General features: G+C 39.3%; 1 protein-coding gene across 2 annotated transcripts in view; it reads right to left on the bottom strand.

Annotated features, from left to right (window-relative positions):
* The window catches only part of MEGF10 (multiple EGF like domains 10), a 148,014-nt gene that overhangs the window by 66,014 nt on the left and 64,992 nt on the right, over positions 1 to 17,008 (bottom strand). For both annotated transcript variants that reach the window (XM_036410554.2, XM_045571117.1), the window contains one exon: positions 10,485 to 10,577. In XM_036410554.2, the coding sequence (XP_036266447.1) occupies positions 10,485 to 10,577 (93 nt within the window). The remainder of the gene's footprint in view (positions 1 to 10,484; positions 10,578 to 17,008) is intronic.

The following is a 17,008-nucleotide window of genomic DNA, read 5'->3' as shown; positions in this document are numbered from 1 at the left end:
CGTTATTTCACTCTAAGCAGAACAACCAGGAAGCACATTATTGCCAGGAGAAAATGGTTAATATGTGATTTGAAATAACTTGTAGTTTGAATTTATTTGCCTTATTCCTTAGTTTACACATCATTTGGGTACAAATTAACAGCTGAGTTATAAAATGTGCACCTTGAAAAGTAATATGTGAAAGTTTTGATGAGAAATTGTTAAGCATTCTCACTCATATTAAGGCTGACTTTCAAAACTTCTTATAGTCCGGGACCACCAATTCAGGAGTCACACTCCATATGAGTTAGAATCTTGACGCTTATACTACGACCTTTCCTCTCTTGAGTCTGAGGAACTCCACATCTACATCTTCCTCAATGTTCACAGAAACTACATCTATTGCATCTCTCCTGGAATCTAGTTTCAGGGCAGCTTCCAGTTAGTGGGCAAGGAAGGAAACTTCTGCTAAGTCACCAAAGATTAGTGAGCCTTCAAGATACCAGCCGAAGTGAATCCTGAAGCCGCAGGAGCCTGAACTGCCTTAAGGCCACTGGAGGAAAGACTTGAAGTCATGCCCTTCTCTAGACTTCAGCAGTCGCCAACTGGTGGTCCCTGAGGTACGAAAAGTTGGTGACCACTAGATTAAAGAAACCTTTGGAGCACTGGTCGCCAACTGGTGGTCCATGAGATCCGAAAGGTTGGCGACCATTTGACCATTTCTTAACTTCTCCAATTACGTTGCTTATATACAGGGTGCCCCCAAAAATGTATACACACTTTAACAGCTGATAGTGTTAAATGATGTTTCTTTCTTTTCAGATTTAACCCATTGGAATTTATTATGTATAATAAGTGTGTATTATACATTATACACTTGCAGGTCACCTGGTCTCACTAGGGAGAACTGACTTTAGTGGGGCCCAAGTAGATGCTGCATCAAGGAGACAATTGTGATAACCAATATAAGAGCAATTCCACTACTGGGTACTTACCTGAAGAAACCTGAAACACTAAATCAAAAAACATATACAGCCATATGCTCATTGCAGCCTTATTTACAATAGCCAAGAAAAGAAAGCAATCTAAGCGTCCATCAACAGAGGAGTGAATAAAGAAATGGAGCATAAATATACAATGAAATATGAATCAGCCATAAAAATGATAGAAATAATGCCATCTGCAACAACATGAATAGACTTAGAAGATATTGTGCTGAATGAAATAAGTCAGACCGAGGAAGACAAATACCATATGGTTTCACTTCTATGTGGAATATTAAAAACAAAACAAAAATAAACAAGTAGAACACGAATAGTCTTATAGATACAGAGAACATTTTGATAGTTTCTAGATTGGAGGGAGTAGAGGTGGGGATGGGTGATAAAGTAAAGGGAATAAGAAGTACATATTGGTAGTTACAGAATAGTTATCAGGATGTAAACAATAGCATATGTATTATAGTCAATAATACTTTAATAACTATGTATGGTGCCAATGGGTACTAGATTTATTGAGGTGATCATTTTGTAAATTATATAAATACGTACCTAATCATTGGGCTATACACCTGAAACTAATATAATAGTATACATCAACTATAATTGAAAAATGAAAAATTATTTTAAATAAATAAATATATTTAATTACTACAAAAGATAAAATATCTAGAGCTTCCAAATTAAGCAAAATATAGTAGATATTTTAAGTCTGTAAGAACAAAGGGAAAGATATAAGTCTTAATATAAACCAATTTAGCCTCTAATTAAAAAGAGGATGGTGACTTGGACTTGGGTGGCAACTCCATCAACCTGATTTCTAAACTAATTCTGGCAGAGATGGGCATGTTAATAAGAATGAGAAAAGGTTAGATTTGGTCATATTTTGAGGTTGAACCAAGATTTTCTAATAAATTGATGTCAGGGGATATTACACGAAACAACAACATCATAACAAGAAAATCAATAAATGATGTGGAGTAGGGTTAAATGACATGCCAGCCCAGCCTTGTCTTCACACTGATTAGCATAGGAACATAAACGTCTACAGTGCTCTTAACTGTGCCAGAAGCAATCAATGTAAACCCGAATTTATCTGGTAAGGATGGACATCCATGGTCCGATGTTGGAAATCACACCAAAAACAAAACAAAAGACCCACTAGGGCTGCCTGGGGAGCCGCCTGGCAAGTGACGATGGGCAGAGAGGCTTCTTAATGAAGACTGTCCCCTGCAGGACGAAATGAGCCACAAAAAGCCACCCCATCCACTGTCCAGTCCAAAGGCCAGACTGTTGTTAAGAAGTCTGGTGGTAGCCCCGTGTGTCACACAGAAAGTGAAAGCACCATTTATTCTGCCATTATTATGCTGCCAGGCACAGCGCGGAGCACTGGATCGGTATTGTGTCATTTAATCCTCACAAGAAAATGAAGTAGGTAGTATTCTCACCCTTATTTGAAGTCTGAGGGAAGTGAGGCTGAGAAACAGAGCAGAGAGCAGCTAGGACTGCTGCCATTCACTTCCAACCTGGGGGCTGGAGGAAGGCGAGGAGGAGGTGCTCTGCCCCTTCAGAAAGGAACCAAGCACAGCCCAGATTTCAGGCTCCCTCAGAAGGCAAAGTCAGCGGTTTCTGCTTGTAACCTCTATAAAAATATTTGGGCAATCCATCAGTGAAACTGCTTTAGGGCAGTTCTGCTCAACCATTCTGAATTCAATCCTAACCCCCATCAATGCCCTGCCCCCGTGCTCTTGAACACCAATTATCTACTCTTATTCTTGCTGCTCCATCAACCTACTTTCTAAAGTAATTCTGACAGAGAGATGGACATGTTAATGACCTGCCTCCAGGACTGGGCTCCGAGTGCCTTCTCTCCCAGACAATATCGATCAGACTATTGTGCCCAGTCAATAGTCCTTTACAAGTCTTGCTGGGGAATAAGTCAGCTTTTGTGCCTACGGTTTCTGGCCTGTAACAGCCTTCAAATGGACTCCCCAATTCGAATATCCTGCAGGCAAAGTCTTTCTACTTACTCAGTGCTTTGTGGAGTGCCTTCTTTATTTATAATAAAAGGCTATCAGTGTTCCTAATGTAGTACCTGAAAGTGTTTAAGCTAGTTTTGCTTCTTAGGCATGTTTCCACTACTTCCAAGTACATTTAATCAGAAACACTATCGATGACAAAACAACTCTAGTTTTGATTTTCTAAACCAAAATTCATTTCCACTTTTTTGCCTCTATTTGGTCCTAAGGTCAAAAGAACAAGAATTTGAGAACTACTTGCTGGCTGCTGGCTGGTTTAGGACTTTCCCAAGAGTTTTGAATGTACCCTACAGCCAGAGGAGAAATAAATTTCTTTATAGACATTAGAAAATCATAAGTGGAGTATATAGGTTGGGAGAACAAAAGTGTTATTGTAACTCATACAAAAGCTTTAAATGGTTTCCAGCACTAAGAAAAGCCTTGGGAATTGCATGTATGTAGCTATTGGAGTCAATCTCACACACAGAAACATGGACTTGAATAGGGTTGTATATATAATCTGGCCAATGTTCTTAATATTGTAAATGAGGAAATTAAAAAATCACAAATGAGGCCAGCCAAACTGGTGTCCTTTGGAATTCCCCATCTCTAATGTTAGTGTACCCACACCATCTTTCAGAAATTTTATTTTAACACTTGTCTGGTGTGTTCAACCCCTGCCTCCTGCTCTCATTCTTCTCACTGCCCCTTGTCACTTTCACTAAAACCTCCTTTCCAACTTCAGGAGGCACCATGCCCCTGTGGTTGAAGTTAACGCCTCTCAGTGAGATGTGAGTCTGTCTCCATTGTTTACCAGGTGTATCAACTTAGGCAAGTCATTTAATTTTTCTGCACCACCATTCTCTCATCCATAAAATAGGAGTAAGAATTGTAACCATTCCATTGTCTGTTGTGAGCATAAACTGTCATTCATGTAAAGCCCTTTTACTGATGCTTGGCACGTATTAAGTGCTCAATGAAAGAGAACAGTCAATGTCATTATCAACGTGACCCAACTTCTGCTCCCCTTAGTATCAGCAGATGACTTCTCGTCCAAGTTTACCAAGAGAATGAATGAAGATCACCAAATATGAATTCCCTCACCCACTAGCACCTCTGACACTAGAAACCTATGGACAACCTTGCCCAACACTGTTTCCTGCTCATTCTGTTGGGAATGGGAAGTACTTCTTCCTGCTAATCAGTTCCTGGGATCCTATCCATCTCCGCCCACCAATCGTCACCTAAGGAGCCTTGTTTCCTCAATTAAATGGTCTCTCTCAACTCCATCTCCAGCCTCCCTCCCTTTTCTTTCACCATCCCCTCAGCCTCAAAATCTTTTTCACCTTACTAGGCATCTTCAAACTACGGCCCTCGGGCCACATGCGGCCCGCAGAGGAGTCTGATCCGGCCCGCCAGGTTTTTTGGGCAGTGAGCGCAGCCGAGGTGTTACGGTAGGAATTAGTAGTTCATATAGTCCGGCCCTCCAGCTCTCTGAGGGACCGTGATCTGGCCTCCACTTTAAAAAGTTTGAGGACCCCTGCTAGTAAACGAAAGCAAACACAAAGCTTTCCGTGAGTCTTCATTGCCTTTCGCTAACTCCCTCTTTGCTCCTCCTGGTTGGCTTCTCAGCTAACTTTCTGGCAGAGTAGTCTATATCATCTTCTTTTCCTCCCCCCTTGCCCACAGCAATACATGAGGTCCTTCTTGCCCTACCCCACCCAGAAAACCTCGAACTACATTACCCAGCTCCGCTTAGGCTTCCTCAATCCACCGCCATGACTGGGGCCATTTTCTTCCTCACAATGAGGCATTCATGCTGCTCTCTACCTTTCTCCAAGCATGAGCTTTCGTCCCACATTTGCTTCCTTATCCTCAGCATCCAATACAGTTCCTTGCACACAGTAATCACTCATGAATACACAAATGACCTTCTCGGAATCATAGAGAATCATGTGGTTCATTTAATCTAATTAAATGGAACAAACATTTACTGTGCTCCAACCTCATACCAGGCACTATGGAGCCTGAAGAGATTAATAACACACAGTTCCTGCCCTCCAGGAGTTGTTTGTCATCCAGTGAGGAAGGAACTGGAATAGCGGACTGACGATGGGACAGAGAGATTGATGAGGGAACAAGGTAAACAGAGAGAGAGAGAACAGGAAAGAGAGGAGAGAAGAAAGATGGAGGTAAGATAGATTAATGCCATATAGGCTAGGGTATACATTAGAATGCCAATAAAAGTAAAATATGTGTGTGCTTTTTAAAAAAAAATCATTTCATCAAATTTAAAAAGAAGCAATATGTCCAAGTCTAGTCAAATAAATCTTTATTTCACTCCGGGGGGAACAAACTCTGTACAGTTCTCTGACACACCTGGTTTTTTATACAGAGAATACACTGAGACCAGGAACTCTGACTATATATCACACTCAAGGAACCCTGCCCTCCACTGACAAAGTGAGCAGATTAAATTTCCAAGGGAGGCCTTAGTGAACCTGTACATGGGAAGGTATCTGTTAGTCCCTTAATCTTCCAAGTTTATTGGGGAAAAATACAGAGAGATAGTTCTGGGTGACAGTTATCAATTTACTGCCATCTGGTCATTTTAGCCTCTTACTGTAAATAAAGTACTTACTCTTCTGGATGTAATGATTGATCCTGATTTTCGAGAGGAAATTGGGTTGCTACATGAAACCAAGGAACTCTGATATGGGGCACCTCTTAGTCATGCCCAATAGGGAAGGTTAACAGAAAACATCAATAATTTACTTAAAGGCAAGATAACTGAGAATTCAGGTCCTTCAGGAATGGAGGCTGAAATCACTCCACCATGTAAAGAGCCCCAAGCAGGTGGGCTCTGGACTGAGAAAGGGTGGGCACACAATGCTGAATGGAAGAAGGGAGGTGCATATACAATGACAGCCTTGTGACTAGTTACTGAACAGGGGCCTGCTGTAGTTTTTAATAGTTTCTATTTGCTTGCTATATGAATACATTCATTTGTAGATGTTGTTTTCTTTTTCCTCTCTTTTCATTTTTATGTTACTTTATAAACAAGTTGTTGGACATTAGTATCTAGGTAACAATATTCAGTGGAGCTATGCATGAATTTGAGGAGAGATTGGTTTAATCAACAATGGATACACAACTATTGGGACTTGCATCTTGTCATTTGGGGAAAAGAGTGAGAAGGTCTTGACTTAAAAGATAAGGAACTATAGCTTATTAGGTGGAAATATAGAGTCATTTTGCTGATATGTAAGAATTAAAATGTGTGTAGAAGTGTGCAGAGAGGAGCTGAGTAACCAAAGGCAGGGATTGCAATGGCTACCTCTTTATTGCCTCTCAGTACTAAATTCATCCTTCACTGCGGGCTCTACGAAAATGGATCTGGGCCCTTTAGATGTTCTTCCTTTTCCAGCTAGCCGAGAGAGAAGCATTTTCTTTAGAGGACACAGAAGAGACATCCCAGGAGGAAAGTTGTCCGTCACGTCCCAGTGTGCTAGCTCAACTGACTCCTGAAGTGCATGTGGCTTCTGCAGTTCCAGGTCTTGCCCTGGAAGCACAATGGGACTGGCTTCTACAGCACCTGACTGCGTGGCAGCTTTCATAGAGCCCCGTTTCTGCAGAAGAGGCAGCTTCTGCAGCCCAGCGCTAGGTTCCTGCACCAGGGGCCACTTGTCTGGCATCCAGCTCCTGCAACACACTGGCCAGCAGAACCCATGAGCCAGCAACTGTCCCTGGGTACCCCCTCGGGATTTTGTGATAGTAGACACTTCTCTATCCAAAGCTTTCCCCAGCGTCCTGTAGGGCAGATTTCCAGTAAGTTCTGTGAGAGCAGTCCTCCGGCAGCCTCTCTGCCATTCAGTGCGCTGTGGATGTGCCTTCTCTGACGAGGTCTGGATCCCACCCCAGGTGGGGCTTCCTTTGGGGCACTTTATCTCAGCCGGAAGAGCGGAGGCTGCTCCTTATGTCAGCTACACTTGCACTGTCTTGAGTGCTATTTGCTTCTTACCAGCTGATCCCTCATTATTCCAACCCCCTGTGGTAGTTCATAAATCTTTTTAATAAACTCTCCCTGTTAAAGTTACTATGTGTCCCAGTAGCAATGAGCATTCCCAACACACCAATTTTCATTTTGAAATAGCATTTTCCAATGCTCATTCTAGGACTGAGGCAGGAAAAACACAAAATAAGCTTGGAGTATCCTGTAGTACAGAAAGTAAGGAAGTGCTCAAAACAAACCAACAGAAACAAACAAACAGAATGAAGGGGGCATGTCAACAGCACACAGGAGCCACCCAAAAGAACACCCAATTCCCAAAGCTGGAACAACTTGAGAAAAACAAACAATCAAACAAATAACTTACTGTTGGTATATAACCCAAAATATCAATAATTATACATGAGCCCATACTGATATAAATTAGTGATTAAATGAATAGGGGAAAGACAAGTCGTCCTTGAAAAGAGCTCCAAATAACATAGGTAGACACTCACCCCTCAAAGACTAAAGCTTACTAGTAATTCCTGTCCTTCACCCTTAAGGGAAGGCTAGACTTAGTGACTTGCTTTTTAAAGAATAGATTAGGGAAAGCGGAAAATAGTGACTTTATGTGGAGAAACCTGACAAACACTATAAATCAGCAAGCGATGAAGGTTAACCAAGTGATGATACCACCAGAGATGTCACATGAATGTCATGAAACACCTGATATGATGGCATGAGAAGGGCATATCAACTTTGTAATATTCCTTTCAAAATCCATAATATCATTATGAAAAAAAACAGCAAACACTGACTGAGGAACATTCTACAGGATACCTGGCCAGTACTTTTCAAGACTCTTGAGGTTAGGAAAAACAATTACTGAGAAACTGTCACAGACCAGAGGAGTCGGGGAGGACAGGGCAATGAAAAGCAGAGTGGTGCCCTGGATTTGAATCTGGAACAGAAAGAAACATCAACAGAAAAACAGATGAAATCCAAATGAAGTCTGGAGTTCATTTAACAATGATGTACTAATAGTTTCTCAGTTTGACAATCTAAAGGTAAGACATTAACAAGGGGGAAACCTGGATGCAGGCATATGGGAACTCTAGTATTTTTTGCAAATTTCCTATAAATTTAAAATGGCTCCAAAATACAAGTTTTACTGGAAAAAAATTATTGTGGTATCTGTCTCCTGATTGGACCCTGACTGATATAAGGAACTGCTCTGATTGTCAAAGCAATTATTTTATGGATCTAATATATATCATCAAATATATATGTAAGAATAACCAGAGAAGAGGTGACATAGAAATAAAATCTTTGAAAATTAGGTTATTTTAACTCTGTTACTAGATAGATTACTAGCGCATGAATTTTATTGCAAGAATTATCTGGCCAAGAATAATAAGTAAATTATACAACTCCTAATTAGTGACAGTAGAGTAACTGCCACAGACAAAATCCAGGTAACAAGACCCACTGCTCTAGCTCAGAATAGCATTCTCTTTCGTGCTTAGAAAAGGCGTCAGAAATGCTTTTCTCTGAACATCTTTGAAGATGTCAAATAACTGTCCATGTTTACTTATGCCTTTGATCATTATAAATAAACCAAAACAAGAGTTGTAGAGAATAAATAAGAGTCAAGTCAATAGCACCTTTCAGGATTAAAAGAACATGTGTTCTCTGAATTCAAGGAGCTTTCTGCAAAAGGGAATCAACTCCGAAATGATAGTTTATTTTTGAGAAGGCCTAACCTGCAAAATAAAACACTATCTTATATTCCAGGAGGCCTGAACCAGTTCTCAAGGATCTGAAACCCATGTAGGCTTTTGTTTTGTTTACACACTCTTAGTCTGATCTCTCAGCTTGACACAGGCTGCAGTCCTTGGGAGACAGAATATAAATACAGCTGAAATTATTCCACAGCATTCTTGCCCTGGACCTAGCAACAAACCTCACTTTCCAAATGACGAATACATCCACTCTTCTCTTGCCCACTAGTTTACAGAATAATGTTATTTTTCCTCAAAATGTGTAGGCACAAATGATTATTAAGCTGGAAAAGTTCATAAAAGCCACATCACTTTTGAGGTCAGTTGGCCAGAGAAATGGACATGAGCCAACCCCCACATCCCAAACATTTTGCCTCAACAGCATGTGAACAGAATGCCTACTCTTCTCCCGATCTCCAACAGAAGCAAAACAAAACCTTGCAGTACAGTTATGCACTGGGACTGGAAGTCCATCAGGGGCAGAAACACTCTCTCTCTCTCTCTCTCTCTCTCTCTCTCTCTCACTCACTGTCTGTCTCCCCCCTCTCACCCGGCTTAAGATACAATGAAAAGGCTCTTTCACACAGAATGTTCTGTGCACAGACAGCACGAGGGGCAGCCAAGAGACCACAAAACTGAAACAAGTAGTTCTAACAAGATAAACAGTCATCTCCCCATTCCAATGTGAGCAAAAATTTTAAACCTGGCTTCCCTAGACAGCTGGAAGTCCGTTTGGACTAGTTTCAAAAAACTGTTTTGTAGCAATGAGGACACCTCTGTGCTGCCATGAGAGCCTGCTAATTTTTAAAACTATTATTTCCTTTCTCTAAGTACGATGGTCCGTTCTTTACAATTTAGTTGCTCTTTGAGTCCCTCGCACATTTTTCAAGGCAAATAGCGTGGTGAAGGCCTGAGGTGGGACAAGGGGCTGGGTGGAGGGTGAATGTGGGGAAAATAGGGGACATCTGTAAGACTGTCAAGAATAAAAGATAAAAGGAAGTATACACCATTACACACACAGCAACAAATTAGCCAGAAAACTTAAGTTTTAACTGTGAAATTTAGAAAAGCAACTGCACTACATGACATGCCATCATTTAATACTCATAATAAACAATGTGAGATTTTAAATGCAACCTGCTTGTAGTCCAAATATTGTTATTTTAGTGTTGTAATTTTAACGAGACAGATGACACATTATATATGTCTAATACTAAACTGTTCATGAATTTTTATTTATTGCCAATATTTCTCCCCAAAGTTATCTCAAGCAAGTACTCGTTATTTGCATCTCAAAATGTAGAGACAAATCGGTTAAGCATTGAAAATATCAATTCTACTTCTTCTGAGTTAAAACCAGCAAGTAGTAAATTTTAATCACCAAGCAAATACCATAGATAAATCAACAAGTGAAAACAGAAGTGAGACCACAATAGCTATGTCACCACGACTGCCCTACTCTGGCAAATGCATTGGTATTTACGGAAGCATCAACATCAGATTAACTGAGCACCTTTCTTTGTACTCAGTTAACAACAGCTCTGTATCTAATAACTTGCACAGATTTAAAGGAAACTCTGTCAATGAGTTGGGTGGGGAATCTGCACTACATTCTGCATAGGGTGAAATGGGAAACCCAAGGCTCAGGGGAATCTGCAGACAAGGGGCTCTTCCAGCACAAACATTCCAAGACAGACAACAGCAGGTGGACACTCACCACTGGAGCAGTTGGTGCCCCCCCAGCCAGGCTCACACTGACAGGTGTTTGGAGCAATGCAGCGACCGTGGACACATTTATCTGCACAGTGGGCTGTCGGAGAGAGAAATCAATCAAATGAGGAACATTGGCACGAGAAAAACCCCCCAACAACACAGCTGTTTCCCATCCCAGTCTCAAGTATCACTTAAAAACAACATGCACGCTTGATAATTTCCTTCAATCCATGCCTCAGCCCTCTTGCAGTCTGCGGTGGAACCAAACAATTCCCCTTCCTATTTTGATAGCTCCAAATAAATTCCTTCATTTTTGCTATTTAACTCTACTTCATGCTGCATTAGGAAAGAAGTTTCAAGGGAAACTGCCTAATCCAGTTTTTAAAAAATGATCAGTGATGACCAAATATATCCTCTTTGTTTCGGGAGATGAGTATGTGGCTGTGAATGCAGAGGCAAAGCACAAAGGAAGACATCAGGGATCCAGGGTGACCGAGCAGACAGATGTATCCCTGTTAACCTTCACCAGAAACCATAGTTAAACCCCTCTGTGCACACGTTATTCATAACTGCAACACAGGAAAACTACATGCCCCTTTCCTATTAGAGGAGAATATTCAAAAAATGTCACCCAGGTCTTAGGAAGCAGTAAATTTAAATTCCTCTTTCATTAGCGACTATCTTAGCTCTGACCCAACCTCTGTAGGTAAGGGGGGTCATTACAGACATGAGTGGATGGATAGTCTGATGATTTCCAAAGCCAAGTCCATTGGGATGGCAGAAAAGGCTCTCAAAAATATTATTCTGTGCTGAACATTAATGAGCATTACCTCCAACATTAGTGCCACTCACATTGATTAAATATTTTTAAATACCTGGATATATGAGTAATGGTGAGAACAATTTGGAAGTGTTTGGGGTTAAGATACTGCAAAATTTTATGTAAGGATGAGATAAGGTACCACATGCTTTAGGGTACCACATGTTTTAATTCATGTATTATTACAAGAACAAAACAGATCTGCTATCCAAACATAAAATACCAATAAGCAAAATAAACCTCATCTCCAATTCCAACAACTAGTAACATTTTTGGGTCGGTGGAAACTTTCAGGAATTTTTTTTCTTATATATATATATATTTTTTTTTCCCCTCAAGGAAAAGAAGAACAGAATCATAATATTTTTCAATTTGCCTTTTCACTTAATATAATGGGAAAATCTTTCCATGTCATTAATATTTTATGTGATTTATATACTGGATGTGTGTGTGTGCCTATGTTCTCTATATTGCTGCACCCAAAATGAAAATGATAATCACTTCTAAGTTTTTTATAAAAAAAAGGTTTAGACATCAGGGAATGACATTATGGAAGAAGAAACAGCAAAAGCAAACTGTGGAAAGAAAAACAAATGAAAATGAGGTTTGTTTGGGTGCATTGTTTGGAGCACTAGCTTTGGAAAATGACAGAGAAAAATCTTGAAGACCAAACCAAGGTGTTAAGACTTTACTCTGAGAATTATCTGGAAATATTCTAAAGAAAAAAATATAAATTTATTACAAAAAAAAACCCCAAACAACCCATCAGGTAGAGGACAGCACAACAGAATAAAGTGACCACAAATTTCAGGAAACTGAGGCTCTCTTACATCACCAGAATACTTCTGAGTTCTTGGGCAATTTAGTGAGGGGTGCCAGGCCAGGTGACCTGGGGACGTTGGCCCAGAGTAGAAATTCTGACACTACAGTTGGAAGGAGATGCTTAGGAACTTCACCATATTTGTTTCAGACAATTACATATTTAATTGTAATTAAAAGCGAAATCACCTTGAAACATGTACAATGTGCTGACTAGTTGCCAGGTTAAGCCAGCATGTGCCAGCCTCAGGGCTCAGTGTCTCCTGCTACATCCATGCATGTATTTGATACTGCAGGTATGCTGTTCATTTGTAAGGTCATAGCTCTGTCCTAGTCTTTCAGATTAAGACATGCGCAAACAAGCCAGAAAACTATCATAACGAGAGTATGCAAAGATTAAGTTAATGCCACAGGAGGCTCAAGTCTATCCATACAGGAAATTTGGGCATTAATGGCAACAGTCATTTTATTTCTTGGTCATGTCCTTTCTTCTTAATTGGAAAAGGTTCATCTAAATCAGGCAGAGATTATATATGGCCTATATAATTTATTTCTTATATCCCTTTTTAAGAAAATCATTAAGAATCACACTCTGAGTTTTCAGGAGTTGTTTTGTTGTTGTTGTTGTTGTGTTTTTTTGTTTGTTTGTTTTTTGTTTGTGTATTTGTTTGTTTTTTAAAGATCAGATATAAACTGAATCTCTGGACCCACAATAATCACACTGTTGCAGACACACTGAACTGCAAGGGGTGGCCCAGGCATCATTTCCCAAAAACTCTGGGAGGCAAGAGACAATGGTGAGAAGAACAACCCACATTGTTGAAGTGAAAGCTGTGGACAGACTGTCTGCCTGATGAACAGGTGAGGACTGACATGATGACCCTGGAGTCTTTTCTAATTATGCTCCTGTTTCAGTCTCAATTCCTTAATCCATTTAAATCCCATTACCAGTGCGATGGACCTCATTGCTTTCACGAGCAAATATTTGGCTTTAATACTGAGAGCCACTAACTACACTCAATAGTTTTCTCTTCTGCCACATCCATTTCCCTTTGGATTTACACCTAGGGTGTGGCAAAAAGGTGAAAGTCAGAGTGGGCAGTAAAAGACTTCTCTATAAGCCAATTATATCTTTAAGCACAGTACCTACAGTCATCCTAAATAATATAATATAATCAATTAGTTTAAGTTAATGTGAAAAAATGTTTCCATCATCAGAGTATCTCCTGAAAATAATTGTCCAACAAACCACAAACCTTCCAGCTAACCCAACTTTCCTCAGAAGTTCCTTTTATCATGGCCTTTGTTTTTGCTCATTTATTCTGCGTTGGCATTGAGGAACATGGATAGAGTTAAAGGTGCCTTTACTGAACATCATTCCCACATTTTTCGGACAAGGAAGCAGAAACTTGAGAAATGGAATGATGTTCCCAATCGATATAGGTGCCTGACTCCACAGGAACAAAACTTATGCTGGGTCTTATGGGAGGAGGGAGATACAGGGGTGAAAAAGATGGTAGCAATTGTGCTGGGCCAGAAACTAGGACAGATGTATTAGATGGCTAGGAGTCAGAAGTTAGAAGATTCAAATGACAAAGAGAGAGAGAGCAGAGAGTTAATTTTCAAGATACTAGTAAACTTCATTCCTTCAATATTTTTGTTAGAAACTAACTATATGCAGAGTCTTTACAAAATCTAATTGTTTCTACAAAATCTAATTGTTACTACAAAATCTAATTGAAGTACAGACAGAAATAATTTTGTGCCCATATTTCCAAATTATACACTCTATTGTGTTTAATATTTAGTGATGTATTATAAATACATCACTAAATAATATTTAATATTTAGACACACTGCTACTGTGGATCCAAAGACAGCAGATCGGGAACTCCTAGTCTGCAGAGAAAGTCACAGAGGTCCCTGAACTCCATAAACACAGAGCAGAATGCAGGGGAAATAACAGAAATATGAGCAAAATACTGAGAGAGCACATTTAATAATTCCACTTATATGAAATATTCATATAGTTAAATCTATAGACAGAGAAAGTGTATTTGTGGTTATTGAGGGCTGGGAGGGATTAGGAGTGAATGTGGGGTTGTGGCTAATGGATACAGGGATTTTTTTCTTTTTTTTGAGGTGAGGAAATGTTCTAAAATTGTGTGATGATTGCACAACTTTGAATATATGAAAAAAGCCATTCAACTGTACATTTTAAATGGTTGTCTTGTATGGTATACTATGAATTATATAAAGCTGTCATAAAAAATAATGTGGGAGCTATGGAAGGAAGCAATTGATTCCAACTTGAGTAAGATAAAGGTGGGTCTCCTGAAAGAGAGAACATCGGAAAGTGGACACCTTTGTAATAAAATTGTAAGGAAGAGTGGCCAACAGCAGCTGCCTCATACCCCATTTTCCTTCCATTCCATCCCCAAAGTTGCAAAACCCACTGCTTGGGGTCAAGGGCTTTTGCCTCACAGCTACCAGGAGTTCATATGCAGAGCCTGCATAAATGGTGATCAGTCATGGGAAGCAAGAGAATACTGGGAGCCCACACATTTGCACTTAGTAAATGTAATGAAAAAACATCCATATCTAACTTCCTTCCCTCCATTCCTGATAGGGCTTTCATGATTCTTAAGGATAAGTACTAAGAGTAATTACTAGCAGTGTCTTTGGTAGACGTTGATAATATACCAAATTAGCCCTAACTGGTTTGGCCCAGTGGATAGCGCGTAGGCCTGCAGACTGAAAGGTCCCAGGTTCATTTCAGTCAAGGGCACATACCTTGGTTTTGGGCACATCCCAGAAGGACGTGTGCAGGAGGCAACTAATCAATGTTTCTCTCTCACTGATGCTCTATCCCTCTCCCTTCCTCTCTGTAAAAATTCAATATACAGTATATATATTCAATGTATGTATATCAAATTATATACCAAACCTTACTAATAGAATGCCAGTTTCACCACAGAGAATAATGTGACCAGTAAGAAACTACATTTCCCAGCCCTCACTCTGGATTGAAGTGTCCATATGGAAAACAGTGTATGGGGACAGTAAGTACAATTCCCCTTTACTCTCTCCTTCCTGGTGCCTGGTGTGTGAGCAAAATGCCGAATCTGCAAATACCATCAGGCAGCTCTGAGGGAAGGGCCCAGAGGATCATGAAGAACTTTACTCTGAATTCCTTGCACAGATGAATGAATATCATAAAGCACCCACTTCTAGACTTCTCATTACAGAGAAACAATACCAGCAAACCTTATCTATTTACCAGTAACTTTCTATTTTTCAGATATTTATTTATTGCATCCAAACATAAATCCTTATACCCTGCCTCTTTGGGAGATATTTCAGGTGAGTCAGTTCCTAAATTAAAAAAAAAAATCATAATAAAATTATTATTTTTAAAAATGCCCCAGAAAAAGCATTCAGCAAAATACAACATCTATTTCTGATTAAAATTATCTGCAAGACAGAACCAAAAAGGAGCTCCTCCACCCTGATAAAGGGCAAATATGAAAAACCTACTACTAATATTATACTCAATAGTAAAAGAATGAATGCATTCCCTCTGAAATTAGGAACAAGACAAGGATATCTACTCATTTCTATTCAGCATCGTGCTAGAGGTTGTAGCAAAGTGTAATAAGGCAAGAACAAATTTAAAATCCATATTTGGAATTAAGAAGTAAAACTGCCTTTATTTAAAGATTATGTAAATATACAGTATGTATGTATGTAGAAAATCAGATGGAATCTACTATAAAAAGCTACTAAAATAATGAGAGTTTAAGAAGGTTGTAGATAAAAACTGACATACAAAATTTAAGTATAATTCTATACATTGGCAGTGAACAATTAGAAATTGAAAATTTAAATGCCATTTACAATAGCATAAAAATATGAAATATATAGGGATAAATATGATCTAAAAGGTGAAAGAACTATACTGAAAAACTAACTACTGCTGAGAGAATTTAAAAAATGAAACAAAACTACCAATCAACTACAGAAAACTCCATCCAACAAAGGCAGAATATGTATACACGTTCACACTAGAGAGACAGACCTCGTTTATGAGTCAGATGACTCAATATTTTTAAGATACCAATTCTCCCCCAAATAGATCAATAGATTGCATACATACCAATCAGAACCTCACTAGCTATTTTAGTAGAAAATGACAAGCTTGTTTTAAAATTCATATGTAAAAGCAAAGTACCTATAACAGCCAAAACAACCTTGAAAAGGAAAAATAAGTTTTAGGACTAATGCTGCTTGATTTAAAGACTAGTGTGTGAAGGGAATAATATTTTTTAAAAAAGTTAATAGGGGCAACCAGCCTGGCAGGGGAGAGCAGTTAGGGGTGACTAGGCCAGCAGGAGAGGGCAGTTAGGTGGGTCAGGCAGGCAAGCAGAGTGGTTAGGCCAGGCAGGTAGGTGAGTAGTTAGGAGCCAGAGGTCCTGGATTGTGAGAGGGATGGCAGTTGCACATCCCCCAAGGACTCCCGGATTGGAGAGGGTGCAGGTCGAGCATGAATTTCATGCACCAGGCATCTATGAAAATAAACTGGGATATATAATCTCACATTATATACAAAAATAAAAATGAATCATAGTCATAAATGTAAAATCTACAAAAGTATAAAAACTTTAGAAAAAAACATAGGATAAAACCTTTGTGATGTTGAGTTGGACAAAAATTTCTTAGATATAGCACCAAAACATAATTGCAAAAGAAAAAAAATAAAATTTTCCATCAAAATTAAAACCTTCTGCTTTTTAAAAAACACCATTAAGAGAATAAAAAGATAAGTCAGACTGGAAGAAATACTTTTAAAAATATTATCTGATAAAGAATTTGTATCCAGAACATATAAA

Source organism: Pipistrellus kuhlii, unplaced genomic scaffold, assembly GCF_014108245.1.
Source record: "Pipistrellus kuhlii isolate mPipKuh1 unplaced genomic scaffold, mPipKuh1.p scaffold_m20_p_4, whole genome shotgun sequence".
Classification (NCBI taxonomy): domain Eukaryota; kingdom Metazoa; phylum Chordata; class Mammalia; order Chiroptera; family Vespertilionidae; genus Pipistrellus; species Pipistrellus kuhlii.
This window is presented reverse-complemented; position numbering and strand designations above follow the sequence as displayed.